The sequence below is a fragment of the Takifugu flavidus genome, chromosome 6 (genome assembly GCF_003711565.1).
Source record: "Takifugu flavidus isolate HTHZ2018 chromosome 6, ASM371156v2, whole genome shotgun sequence".
In the NCBI taxonomy this organism is placed as follows: Eukaryota; Metazoa; Chordata; class Actinopteri; order Tetraodontiformes; family Tetraodontidae; genus Takifugu; species Takifugu flavidus.
In genome coordinates this window covers 15689750-15702470 of record NC_079525.1, presented here as the reverse complement: position 1 = coordinate 15702470, position 12721 = coordinate 15689750, and the positions used below count along the sequence as shown (strand labels likewise).

Genomic DNA, 12721 nt, shown 5'->3' with positions numbered 1-12721 from the left:
CTGGAGGCAGCCCTGCCCAGCCTGGAAGGAAACAGACAAGAGAAGACACGGGGGGGGGGGGGGACACCCGGGAACCCCTAACACTCTTCTCCAGGCTGTGGTCATCCCTCCGCCTTGTACACCATTTTCTTCCACACGTCTGCCTTCCACTTAACTGTCCATGAATGTGCTTTGAGACAGCACTAGCTTCGTTTGCTAGCACTTTTTGTGCACACTCTGTGTCTACAATACTCAAGTTTTTCAGAGTATTCTAATTTTCTGATAATTGAACTTTCTTCTCCAGCTTTCCTGACTTATTTCCCCCGAACCTTCTGCATCTCCTCCCATAAACTTTTCATCCCCCTCAAGTTCGACATCCTATTTCTTGAACAGCAGCATTTTGTACTATGTGGTCTCCCAGCAAGGTTCTCTGGCACAGTCAAAGGAGGACACCAACACGACCTTCTGCTATCTGCTCAGCCCTGTTCGTTTTGTCCTCTGATCACCAGTACCAGAATTCTTCAGTGACCGGATGTTGCTAATCATCCTGAGCTTTCACCGGAACTACATCACCGTCTCTCGCGCGAATTGGCCCATAACGAGAATCCCGTTGTCTCACCTCTTCCGGGATTGTTTATCGCAATGGCAGACAAACAGAATGCTAACAAAAGGTGAGAGTGATCACCTTGACAACCGAGACTCGAGTCAATATCAGACAAATAAAAAAGTACACGTCTAAATGTAAAATGATCGTGAAGCCAGTAGCATCGTATTTGTACCGTATTTGAAAACCCCTTGATTGATTATTTCGCTTAGATTGCTAACTTTTTTGTCCACTTTATCTTCAGTGTCAAAATCGCTACTGGAGCCGTAGTTTGCGTCGAAAGCGAAATCAGAGGAGATGTGACCATAGGTAAGATGTTCTTCGTGGGAAGAGTAAATCTAACAGATGCCTTAACTATAATGCTGTGTCTGCATTGTTGTTCAGGACCGAGGACGGTAGTACACCCCAAAGCTCGGATCATCGCAGACGCCGGACCCATCATCATTGGAGAGGGCAATTTAATTGAAGAGCAAGCTTTGATTATTAATAGGTCATTTATGATTTGTACTTACAAGTCAAGTCCCACTGTCATAGTCCCACGGTCATTGATTGATTGGTCTTCCTTAAAGATACCCAGAGAACATCTCTCCGGATGATGAGGTCCAACCAAAGACGATGATCGTTGGCATGAACAATGTGTTTGAAGTTGGCTGTGGTATCCTCTTTTGATCGGCATCGCAATTCCCCACATTTCAAACACATTTGCCTTAACTGCAACCCAACAGTGTCACAAGCCCTGAAAATTGGGGACAACAATGTAATTGAGTCTAAAGGTGAGGCATTTGCATTCTTCTCCGTTTGTGCAGGCATTTCTGTGGAGAAATGTGGAACATCGGCCGACTTTTCTAACAATATCAACTCTTTATTGTCCAGCTGATGTTGGAAGGAATGTGATCCTCACCAATGGTTGCATCATTGGAGCTTTCTGTCAGGTCAACACCTGTGAAGTCATTCCTGAAAACACTGTAATTTATGGTTCTGGGTGTATGAGGCGGGTCCAGATGGAGAGACCACAGGTACAGACACGAGGCTTCTCGCCCTTCTTGATGCAGAGCTTTCCATCAGGAGCGCGGCCTTTTCCTGTCTCACTAGCTTTTCTTTCTTGCAGCCCCAGACGCTGCAGCTCGACTTTCTGATGAAGATTTTGCCGAACTACCACCATTTGAAGAAAACAGTAAAAGCAGGACATCATCCTTGCTAAACTTTTGCCTTCTTTGAAAGGCACATTGTAAAAGTTTAAGAATACCATATTTAAATGGAACCTACAGGAAATGGAGCATAATTGTAATTATATTGTATGAACCTAACTTTGGTGTCCTTTCTACTAAATATTTTGTACTGTCTTTGTATCCTTATCGCTCAGCATCGAGTCTTTTTCTATGGTCAGACACTGATGTAACAATGTCTCAAACAATGGCTTCATTATAATATAAAACAATGCACATGTAACAGGATTATGAAAAATGCCTTAGACAAAAACCAATAACTGGTCATAAATGTCCAAATGAAAGGAATAAAATTGGACATGACAGGATGGATCACTGACACAGGTGTGGTTACACACAACTAACCAGATCTAACTCACTTTCCCAATAAGATAACTGGACTTTCAGCTTCACAGCAGTTTCTATCCTCACTCATTGTTCAAGATCAGTCAACAGAAACACGTCCCTTTATTGAGTAAATGGTCATTTCTGGTGGGCATTTTTATCAATGAACAAGTGAAATGTAAAACTGTACACAATCATTTATTAAAAGAAAATTGTCCATCACTGCATTGAGCCATGGAAAAGAATGTCAAGAGTGTTCAGAGCTGGGTGACATGACTAATTTGATGTCTTCAATGGTCTTTTATAGACATTGGAACCAAAACCGGTGACCTTACTAAACTACAAACGGGAACTAGTCAAGCTTCATTGTATTTACAGAGTGTACATTGGAAACAGCCTGGTGGGTTTATTTTTTCACAGGAACTCCCTCGGAATAATCCTCCAGGATACCTGCCAGGTGGTTGTTGTGGGTCTTGAACTGTCTCTTCCTCTGAACGCCCTGTTTTTTCCTCTTCTGAATGGGCAACTGATGAGCAGAGAACACAGATCCATAACTTGATATTTGAAAGCCTTTAGAAAGCCTCAGAAAACATGGTGGGGGCTCTGATCACCTTCTTGGGCCCAGTTTCCTGCATTGAGGAAATGCCTTGTTTATTCAGGTACTCCTCAATCTTTTCTTCATCTATGGAATCAACTGGAACGCTCCGCCACAGTTTCTGGAACTCTGCGATTTATTCAAGAAAATGACTGAGCACGCTAATAAAGCTAATACAGCGTTAGCTTTGTAAAGGTGCAGGGCATGACTCAATCACACAAAGAGAAATACTGGAATAAACTCGCTCTAATAACAGCAACCATACTAGAACAATAATACATTCAGAAAAAGGAATAACTACGTATGTTTTCTGTGATTATGTTTAATATTCACATCATAATAAATAAAGATTTGTTGTTTCACGAGCTTTGTTTTAACTTAACTTATTTAAGATTCCTACTCGCCTTCATCGACTGTGAACTGACAGTGTTTATCGTTATAGAACAGGATCTTCTTTTTATCCGGTCTTGTCACAAAGATGATTTGATCTCCTAAAGCCTGTGAACAAATAATGTTTAATCACGGTAGCAAACTTGTTCCATTGCAACTTTATTCACTTCAGCTGCTCTCGGACAGCAAAGCCGCCTCCACAGCAGATGTGTGCAGCAGTTCTCAGTAAATGGCAGCTTTGAATAGACGGACGGAGTCACCTTGATGGCCTTGGCCGAGTTAGGGAGCCCTTCCTCCACGTCGTCGAGCAGGACTCCTCCTAAACCCAACTGGTCGTGCTTGTCCAGCAGTCTCAGCAACGCCTTCTTGTCCTTCAGGTTGTACTTGGGCTTGAAGCCATACGTCCCATCCCGCACTTCAATTTTCGGATTATTGACCAGTGCCTCAATTGGACAGAAGGCAAAGCAAATATGTCCATATATGTCAGAACTTTCCAAAAATACAGCAGCATCCTCACTCATTATGTCTCCAATGTACATATATGGGTGGATTTGGCAGGTAGCAGCTTTGGCTTTGCATTAATGAGGTGTTTGTGTAAACAATACAGAATCTACCTCATTCATGAGCCACTGTTTCTGTTTCAAGGTGATGTCCAGTAGTTTGGTCTCATCCAGAATCTCATCCAGAGTCAGGAAATGTGTATCACCGTTCTGGTGCCTTGTCTGAGGATCAAGCACAGAAACCCCGGCATTGAGTGCCAACAAACTCCTGAACTCATTACACGCCTTACATCCAACGGTCACTACTAGTTCAGGCTTAACTAGCAGCAGTTGACAGACAGGTCACACATTTCGAACTAAACTGCTGGTTAATTCCCTAACAATAACCTCAGCACTCACTCAGGTGAAGCTTTTGTTTTAACTTTGATAACCCTAACAGAAGCCAAAGGGGGTTAGGGTTAGGGGACGTCCCAGAGACAGACCTTCATGTAGTTGACTATTTTGGCGAGACATCCGAACCTGTAGCCCGAGCTTGTCTTGATGTTAAAGTTGCTGCTAGAATCTGGAATGCAAAAGAAAAATGGGAAATTAGGAAGATGAATGTGCTTAAATGACCATTTAAGTGTGGGATGCATAGATTTGATCTTTGTTCATAAAGAAGCTGCCAAACTGGACTTTGATGACTGAAGTGCAACACTGAGCTCAATCAATAAAGCAGCATAAAGACGTGGAACTCTCCCCTCGTTACTGGGATGGTCTCATTAGGAATCTGCTCATGTTCATCACATAGAGCCAAACCCAAGACAAAGAGAATGATTATGACGCAACACTATTGTTTTCATTTTGTATTAATGCTAGAAGAACAATGGTGTGCTAATGCTCATGCTTAATGTATGTCAGCAGTAATGTAAAGATTAGGATGGGGACTGGAGCTGATGGCCATCAGGTCCTGATGCCATGTGGATGGTTCTGGCACTGGGCTGCTTGTTGGAGAGCACAGCCTGAAGGGTCAGGGTCAGGGTCAGGGTTAGGGTCAGGGTTAAGGTTAGAGGGTCAGGGTTAGGATTAAGGTTAGGGTTAGAGGGTCAGGGTTAGGGTTAGGGTTTGAGGGTCAGGGTCAGGGTTAGGGTTAAGGTTAGAGGGTTAGGGTTAGGGTTAAGGTTAGGGTTAGAGGGTCAGGGTCAGGGTCAGGGTTAGGGTCAGGGTCAGTGTCAGTGTTAGTAGGGTCAGGGTCAGTGTCAGGGTTAGTAAGGTCAGGGTCAGGGTTAGGGTTAGTAGGGTCAGGGTTAGGGTTAGAGGGTCAGGGTCAGGGTTAGGGTCAGGGTTAGGGTTAAGGTTAGAGGGTTAAGGTTAGAGGGTTAGGGTTAGGGTTAAGGTTAGGGTTAGAGGGTCAGGGTTAGGGTTAGAGGGTCAGGGTTAGGGTTAGAGGGTCAGGGTCAGGGTTAGGGTTAAGGTTAGGGTTAGAGGGTCAGGGTCAGGGTTAGGGTCAGGGTTAGGGTTAAGGTTAGAGGGTTAGGGTTAGGGTTAAGGTTAGGGTTAGAGGGTTAGGGTCAGGGTCAGTGTCAGGGTTAGTAAGGTCAGGGTCAGGGTTAGGGTTAGTAGGGTCAGGGTTCCACACACCATCACGCCACAGAAGATCCACGGGGATCCTCCAGGAGGATCTCGTGTTGAAATGTACTGGTGTGATTAGTATGGGTTGTGTAATTGTCATCATGGTCGGCATGGTAACCAGCAACATTGAGGGATTGTGGTTATTTGTCTGACTAACATATATGTTATGGAGGGCGTATACGGGATGCAAAGGAAAGTAGCTCTCCCATTTTTTGTTGACCACGGTTTCACCTCGTCACCTTAATATCTACATCTTTATTGACGTCGCCGCCTATTTCTTTTCCCCTTTTGCTATGCTTGGAATTTTATTAAAATAAACCTTGTTAAATGAACTGTGGACTTATTTTTGTGTCACAAAAAAGCTTTAATTTTCTCCTGTTGAAAGGCAGCTGCAACAACTAGCAGTGGAGTTTGGGACAAGACTCGCCTGAAATGTATAGATATCATATTACATGTTCGACAAGTCTTACCAGCACCCACTTTGGACCCTGAGGAGCTCTCCTTGTCAACTTTGGGCTTCTTCTTCTTGTGCGATCCAGAATCGGAGCTTGTTGGCCTCTTTTCTATAGCTGGAGTAGAAAGAGCCCTTTTTTTGAAGAGCTCCCTCTCCCTCAATAATGATGGATCCATACTGAATGAAAAGGGCCAAAATATTAACAACAAGAAAGGATCTAAAAGTAAATGATAAGAAATAAAGCCTGTTTTAATGTAAACCATACATAGGATCTTACAAGGAGCTGCAGTTTAAAAGGGCCGGAGAGGCCACGCACCTACGTCATCTTTGTACCGCCATGTTAGAAGGAAAAGTAATAACGGCGCTTCTGCTGCAAATAATTCCCAATTTACCCATGAAATGGCAACGTTGTCCTCTCCAGTGAGATCAGCCACTTCAGCAGAGAAGCAACTAATGATTACTTTGATCACAAAGTGCTGGAAGTTGAGCTGCAGGCTGGTCTCTGCAGCCGCCCAGCCGACTGGACCTGGGACCCACTGCTGTTTTCCACATGTGGCTACGCTGCCTTGGCCTGTAGCCCTCTGTAGCCCTCTCCCCCCCCCCCTCCCCCTGTAGCCCCTCTGTAGCCCCCTGTAGCCCCTCTGTAGCCCTCTGTAGCCCTCTGTAGCGCTCTGTAGCCTCTTGTAGCCTCTCTGTAGCCCCTCTGTAGCCCTCTGTAGCCTCTCTGTAGCCCCTCTGTAGCCCTCTGTAGCCCTCTGTAGCCTCTCTGTAGCCCTCTGTAGCCCCTCTGTAGCCCCTCTGTAGCCTCTCTGTAGCCCCTCTGTAGCCTCTCTGTAGCCCCCTGTAGCCCCTCTGTAGCCCTCTGTAGCGCTCTGTAGCCCCTCTGTAGCCTCTCTGTAGCCCCTCTGTAGCCCCTCTGTAGCCCCTCTGTAGCCTCTCTGTAGCCCTCTGTAGCTCTGTAGCCCCTCTGTAGCCCTCTGTAGCCCCTCTGTAGCCCTCTGTAGCCCCTCTGTAGCCCCTCTGTAGCCCCTCTGTAGCCCTCTATAGCCCCTCTGTAGCCCTCTGTAGCCCTCTGTAGCCCCTCTGTAGCCCTCTGTAGCCTCTCTGTAGCCCTCTGTAGCCCTCTGTAGCCCCTCTGTAGCCCTCTGTAGCCCCTGTGCCCTCTGTAGCCCTCTGTAGCCCCTCTGTAGCCCTCTGTAGCCCTCTGTAGCCCTCTGTAGCCCCTCTGTGCCCTCTGTAGCCCCTCTGTGCCCTCTGTAGCCCTCTGTAGCCCCTCTGTAGCCCTCTGTAGCCTCTCTGTAGCCCTCTGTAGCCCCTCTGTAGCCCTCTGTAGCTCCTCTGTGCCCTCTGTAGCCCTCTGTAGCCCTGTAGCCCTCTGTAGCGCTCTGTAGCCTCTGTAGCCTCTCTGTAGCCCCTCTGTAGCCCTCTGTAGCCTCTCTGTAGCCCTCTGTAGCCTCTCTGTAGCCCTCTGTAGCCTCTCTGTAGCCCCTCTGTAGCGCTCTGTAGCCCTCTGTAGCCCCTCTGTAGCCCTCTGTAGCCCTCTGTAGCCCTCTGTAGCCCTCTGTAGCGCTCTGTAGCCCTCTGTAGCCCCTCTGTAGCCTCTCTGTAGCCCTCTGTAGCCCTCTGTAGCCTCTCTGTAGCCCCTCTGTAGCCCTCTGTAGCCTCTCTGTAGCCCCTCTGTAGCCCCTCTGTAGCCCTCTGTAGCCTCTCTGTAGCCCCTCTGTAGCCCTCTGTAGCCCCTCTGTAACCCTCTGTAGCGCTCTGTAGCCCCTCTGTAGCCTCTCTGTAGCCCCTCTGTAGCCCTCTGTAGCCCCTCTGTAGCCCTCTGTAGCCCCTCTGTAGCCCCTCTGTAGCCCTCTGTAGCGCTCTGTAGCCCTCTGTAGCCCCTCTGTAGCCTCTCTGTAGCCCCCTGTAGCCCCTCTGTAGCGCTCTGTAGCCTCTCTGTAGCCCCTCTGTAGCCCCCCTGTAGCCCTCTGTAGCCTCTCTGTAGCCCTCTGTAGCCTCTCTGTAGCCCCTCTGTAGCCCTCTGTAGCCCCTCTGTAGCCTCTCTGTAGCCCTCTGTAGCCCCTCTGTAGCCCCTCTGTAGCCTCTCTGTAGCCCTCTGTAGCCCCTCTGTAGCCCTCTGTAGCCTCTCTGTAGCCCTCTGTAGCCCCTCTGTAGCCCCTCTGTTGCCCTCTGTAGCCCTCTGTAGCCCTCTGTAGCCCCTCTGTAGCCCTCTGTAGCCCTCTGTAGCCCCTCTGTAGCCCTCTGTAGCCTCTCTGTAGCCCTCTGTAGCCCCTCTGTAGCCCTCTGTAGCCCCTCTGTGCCCTCTGTAGCCCTCTGTAGCCCCTCTGTAGCCCTCTGTAGCCCCTCTGTAGCCCTCTGTAGCCCCTCTGTGCCCTCTGTAGCCCTCTGTAGCCCCTCTGTGCCCTCTGTCTGTAGCCCTCTGTAGCCCCTCTGTAGCTCTCTGTAGCCCCTCTGTAGCCCCTCTGTAGCCCTCTGTAGCCCCTCTGTAGCCCTCTGTAGCCCCTCTGTGCCCTCTGTAGCCCCTCTGTGCCCTCTGTAGCCCTCTGTAGCCCCTCTGTAGCCCTCTGTAGCCCTCTGTAGCCCTCTGTAGCTCTCTGTAGCCCTCTGTAGCCCCTCTGTGCCCTCTGTAGCCCCTCTGTAGCTCTCTGTAGCCCCCTGTAGCCCTCTGTAGCCCCTCTGTAGCCCCTCTGTGCCCTCTGTAGCCCTCTGTAGCCCTCTGTAGCCCCTCTGTAGCCCCTCTGTAGCCCTCTGTAGCCCTCTGTAGCCCCTCTGTAGCCCCTCTGTAGCCCCTCTGTAGCCCTCTGTAGCCCCCTGTAGCCCTCTGTAGCCCCCCTGTAGCCCTCTGTAGCCCCCCTGTAGCCCTCTGTAGCCCCTCTGTAGCCCTCTGTAGCCCTCTGTAGCCCCTCTGTGCCCTCTGTAGCCCCTCTGTAGCCCTCTGTAGCCCCTCTGTGCCCTCTGTAGCCCTCTGTAGCACTCTGTATGTAGCCCCTCTGTAGCCCTCTGTAGCCCCCTGTAGCCCTCTGTAGCCCCTCTGTAGCCCTCTGTAGCCCCTCTGTGCCCTCTGTAGCCCTCTGTAGCACTCTGTAGCCCCTCTGTAGCCCTCTGTAGCCCCTCTGTAGCCCCTCTGTAGCCCTCTGTAGCCCCTCTGTAGCCCTCTGTAGCCCCTCTGCCCCTCTGTAGCCCTCTGTAGCCCCTGTGTGCCCTCTGTAGCCCTCTGTAGCCCCCCTGTAGCCCTCTGTAGCCCCTCTGTAGCCCTCTGTAGCCCTCTGTAGCCCTCTGTAGCCCCCCTGTAGCCCTCTGTAGCCCCTCTGTAGCCCTCTGTAGCCCTCTGTAGCCCCTCTGTGCCCTCTGTAGCCCCTCTGTAGCCCTCTGTAGCCCCTCTGTGCCCTCTGTAGCCCTCTGTAGCACTCTGTAGCCCCTCTGTAGCCCTCTGTAGCCCCCCTGTAGCCCTCTGTAGCCCCTCTGTAGCCCTCTGTAGCCCTCTGTGCCCTCTGTAGCCCTCTGTAGCACTCTGTAGCCCCTCTGTAGCCCTCTGTAGCCCCTCTGTAGCCCCTCTGTAGCCCTCTGTAGCCCCTCTGTAGCCCTCTGTAGCCCCTCTGTAGCCCCTCTGTAGCCCTCTGTAGCCCCTCTGTGCCCTCTGTAGCCCTCTGTAGCCCCCCTGTAGCCCTCTGTAGCCCCTCTGTAGCCCTCTGTAGCCCCTCTGTAGCCCTCTGTAGCCCTCTGACAGCTAGCATGTTTCCAGGTTCGGCTCCAGAAACCGACAGTGGATGTAGACTAAACACACGAGTTCACAATGTCATTTCTCCAGTTTGGTGGGATTTATTTTGTATTTACAAATGATTCAATGAAAACTATTTTACAAGATAAATGTATACAGCTGTTTATCATATGGACGAAACAAAATAAATGAATGCGTGTCCACAGCGAGTATGCAGTTGCTGCACGGTCAGACATCAGGTGCGTTTACGTGCATAAATTAATAAATGAAAATGCACATGGACGTCGTAGCTCGAGCAGAATCGGCCGTTTGAATGTAGCCGGACCGCAGCCACAATTCAACCGCTGCAAACTGCTCTGCACGTGCACGTGATCTGTGATTGCATGATCCATCTTAACAGGTGCAGGTGCAACACTAGTGCAGACCATCCTAGGCAAACGGTGCCTCACCACGGAGAAGTGGGCGATGCTGCTCGTGTGCTGGTGCACAAGACGCTTGCATGAAGGCAAAGCCCAACCGTGTATAAGCAGTTTGCAGTGGTCAGTTTATGGGTGGAGACCAACCACGTCGCTCCCTCGAGGGGACGATTTACACCGTCTGGCTTTGTTGGGCGGCAAACACTCTGTACGTCACCACAGCCCATAAAGAATTAGCCAGCGCGGTAGCAGCCAGGGCTTCACCAACAGCAGCGATGGATGAGTGAACACATCAGATAATTCGCCTGTGAATCAGCATCCTGGCGGTCTTGGCGCCCTTGCCATGATTCAACATCAGGGAAATGAAGCTCATGCGCAGTTCACATGCGCCACCTCGCCATCTACCTGCTCTCATAAGTTGAATCGCAACCACGGCTGGCAGTCCGGCTATATTTGGATTAGTCTGGGCTATGCCGCATTTTATATAATCAAATTACTGCAGAAATTTGCTTTTCTTGTGTGCATGTAAAGGCGGCAAGAGTAAAATCTGAAGCACCAACACATGTAATTAGCAATTAGGACTTAGAATTCACAGCTTACTGAATGAATGTTGGCGGGTTTATGGATGCGCCAGAGTTGCTGCTGAAGCTGACTGCACAAGTAAGGCACAGTTCCAGAGGACAGCTATGTCTGCCTATCTATCGCCAGTCTGTCACTCCTGGCTTTCTGTTCTGCAGAGTAGGGAGATATCAACAGAATAATTAAGCATACTGGTAGGGTAGAATGACATTTAACCTAATGGATGGCTCCTCTGTACTTAACTACTTGCACTACTACACTACCTATTCGACCCTATACCTCATGATCTCACAACACCATTTTCCCCTCCTAATATAATGGATTAATAAACTGCAACGTTTGCTACATAGTCGCAGAAAGCCACCTATTTTAGCTCAACGGATGGCAGTTGGTTTCCGTTGAATTAAAAAGAAACATATTTATGATGACCCAAAGCAACAGTTTTCACAATGTTCCATCATTTCCGTCTAACATGGCGGCATAAATCGGACTTCCGGCTTTGATGACGTAACACGCATAGCATGGAATGCTATACAATGATATATATTTTCAAAATTGTCTTTATTAAAGACGCAAAACTCACTGGCACAAATCCTATACTGCAATGGGTTCAAAAGGCTTTAGATAACTGGAAAAAGTATAAACAATTAAAAACTGAATCATATCCGTTACAATAAATTACATATTAGATTACATATATACATCAAGAGTTTCGTTAGCCGTGGCTAACTTATAGGCCGTGTAGCTAATTTGTTAGACCAATATTAAGTAGTGGATATTAAACCCAAATCAACTGGAAAAATATCGGCTAAATTTGTGATTTTTTCCATGCGCGAGTAAATGTCTGTGCGATTGTGTAAACGATGAAACAGTTGGGTGGAACAAGCGTTGACTAACAACCATTTTTTGTGAAATGCCTCGTAAATACAAATTGTACCTTGTGTCACCGATCGTGCCGGTCTTGTGCACCAGGCTCTGCGCTTTAACTTGTTGCTTTAATGCGAACCGCTTTTATCAACCCAAACGGTTCTGTTGTCACTGGCCAACCATCACCGTCTTCTTCTGTGGTTTTATGGCGCTTGGCAAACAGCTAACAGGTGCATTACCGCCACCTTCTGGACCGGAGTGTGCAGCGCTACATTCGTTTCACCAAGTCCCGTTCTTCACTTCTAAAAATAAAAAATCGCCCTAAATGTAACATCCTCTTCGATAACTGTTAAATTAACCGGTACCTTAGTTCTCTCGTGGCCTTTTTAGGGGGAATCTCTCCTCCTGGTACCTTGGACACTGGAAGAGGGAATTTACCACCGTTTCCCGAAACCCACAATGTTCACACTTTCGGTACCATAAATAAGTGTGCTATTTGTGATGATCATATTCTGCTGCTCTTATTTGGTTTATTGGCGTGTGGCATCCAATCAAAGAAATCACGTTACTTACAGTGCTGGAGTGTGTTTCTTCACTCTTGAATACATTTTAGAGATTAAATGCTGTAATCCTGCTTTTCCCTGAAATTTTACTTGCTTATATCCAGACATCTGACAATACACACACACACACACACACACACAACACACACACACACCACACACACACACACACACACACACATTCTTTACCCTTGTTTCACGTTGACACTAACCTATTTTGTAAAGTGCCTTTTGATGGAGAAATTTACATTAATGACTCACCTTTATTGATTCACACATGTATTAATATTCTTGGTTACAGTTTGGCACCAAAACAAAGTATCTTCTCAGATGACCAAGATCATTCTCGGACTCTCCTTATTGTCATGTGACCCATTACAGGATGAACAAAATACTGGCACTCACTCAAGTCTCAGTGTACGACATAAAAGTTAAAGAACAAGTTAACAAAAATATATCTTGCACCCCTTCTTTGGTTTAAACGGCAGTTGTCCCCATATTGTTGCACTACTGCCACCGTCTGGTCCTCTAGCGCACTTACATCCTGTTGAATAGACCAGCGCAGGTCAGACATTTAAACACCCTTTCCTCCCACCTGAACTTTCTGCACAGCTCAAATTGTTCTTCTCATCCCCATCCACCATTCCCAGTTTCCTCAGTCATCCATCATCAGTTTTCCCGACTATACTTCCTGTATATTAAAAGCCCCTGTTCTGTTGTTTCCAGTTTGTGCCGGAAGTGATTCATAAAAACAACCACAAGAAAAAAGATACACGAGTGTTGTGTGGGAGAAAAGAGCAAAAGAGCAAAAGAGCAGCGGCAGCAGAACTGGGAAGCAGAATTCAAGGGGAGGTATCTTTGTTAAATGCAAAGGAGGGTCAACTCAATG

The 12721-nt window shown here is 48.0% G+C and overlaps 2 protein-coding genes across 4 annotated transcripts; one reads left to right on the top strand and one right to left on the bottom strand.

The window, feature by feature from the left end:
* The first annotated feature begins 524 nt into the window (after positions 1 to 524).
* Positions 525 to 1926, top strand: LOC130527338 (dynactin subunit 6-like). The gene is made up of 7 exons (XM_057035752.1): positions 525 to 650; positions 828 to 892; positions 968 to 1073; positions 1153 to 1238; positions 1309 to 1356; positions 1457 to 1599; positions 1692 to 1926. The coding sequence occupies exons 1-7, from the start codon at positions 622 to 624 to the stop codon at positions 1782 to 1784; spliced, it is 570 nt and encodes a 189-aa protein (XP_056891732.1). The 5' UTR covers positions 525 to 621; the 3' UTR covers positions 1785 to 1926.
* Positions 1927 to 2237: 311 nt separating this feature from the next.
* On the bottom strand, positions 2238 to 11492 carry gtf2e2 (general transcription factor IIE, polypeptide 2, beta). Of its 3 annotated transcripts, XM_057035746.1 has the most exons (9): positions 11340 to 11473; positions 10424 to 10554; positions 5700 to 5860; positions 4101 to 4180; positions 3733 to 3840; positions 3379 to 3561; positions 3133 to 3226; positions 2745 to 2857; positions 2238 to 2659 (listed from the first exon to the last, which is right to left on the bottom strand). In XM_057035746.1, exons 3-9 carry the CDS (start codon positions 5857 to 5859, stop codon positions 2540 to 2542), a joined length of 858 nt encoding a protein of 285 aa, XP_056891726.1. In that variant the 5' UTR covers position 5860; positions 10424 to 10554; positions 11340 to 11473; the 3' UTR covers positions 2238 to 2539. The 3 variants fall into 3 exon arrangements, with proteins under 3 accessions (XP_056891726.1, XP_056891724.1, XP_056891725.1); XM_057035744.1 differs by lacking the exon at positions 10424 to 10554 and having other exon boundaries at positions 11340 to 11492; XM_057035745.1 differs by lacking the exon at positions 10424 to 10554 and having other exon boundaries at positions 5700 to 5900; positions 11340 to 11474.
* Between the last annotated feature and the right edge of the window lie 1229 nt (positions 11493 to 12721).

What these genes read in the sequence shown, in the direction of transcription:
- LOC130527338 (XM_057035752.1), top strand. Translation starts at nt 622, where the DNA reads ATGGCAGACAAACAGAATGCTAACAAAAG. An exon ending in CAATGTAATTGAGTCTAAAG is followed by an intron (nt 1,357 to 1,456) that starts GTGAGGCATTTG and finishes TTTATTGTCCAG; the next exon opens with CTGATGTTGGAAGGAATGTG. An exon ending in TCCAGATGGAGAGACCACAG is followed by an intron (nt 1,600 to 1,691) that starts GTACAGACACGA and finishes TCTTTCTTGCAG; the next exon opens with CCCCAGACGCTGCAGCTCGA.
- gtf2e2 (XM_057035744.1), bottom strand. Translation starts at nt 5,859, where the DNA reads ATGGATCCATCATTATTGAGGGAGAGGGAGCTCTTCAAAAAAAGGGCT. An exon ending in AACAGTGGCTCATGAATGAG is followed by an intron (nt 3,562 to 3,732) that starts GTAGATTCTGTA and finishes TGTCCAATTGAG; the next exon opens with GCACTGGTCAATAATCCGAA. An exon ending in ACTCGGCCAAGGCCATCAAG is followed by an intron (nt 3,227 to 3,378) that starts GTGACTCCGTCC and finishes ATTTGTTCACAG; the next exon opens with GCTTTAGGAGATCAAATCAT.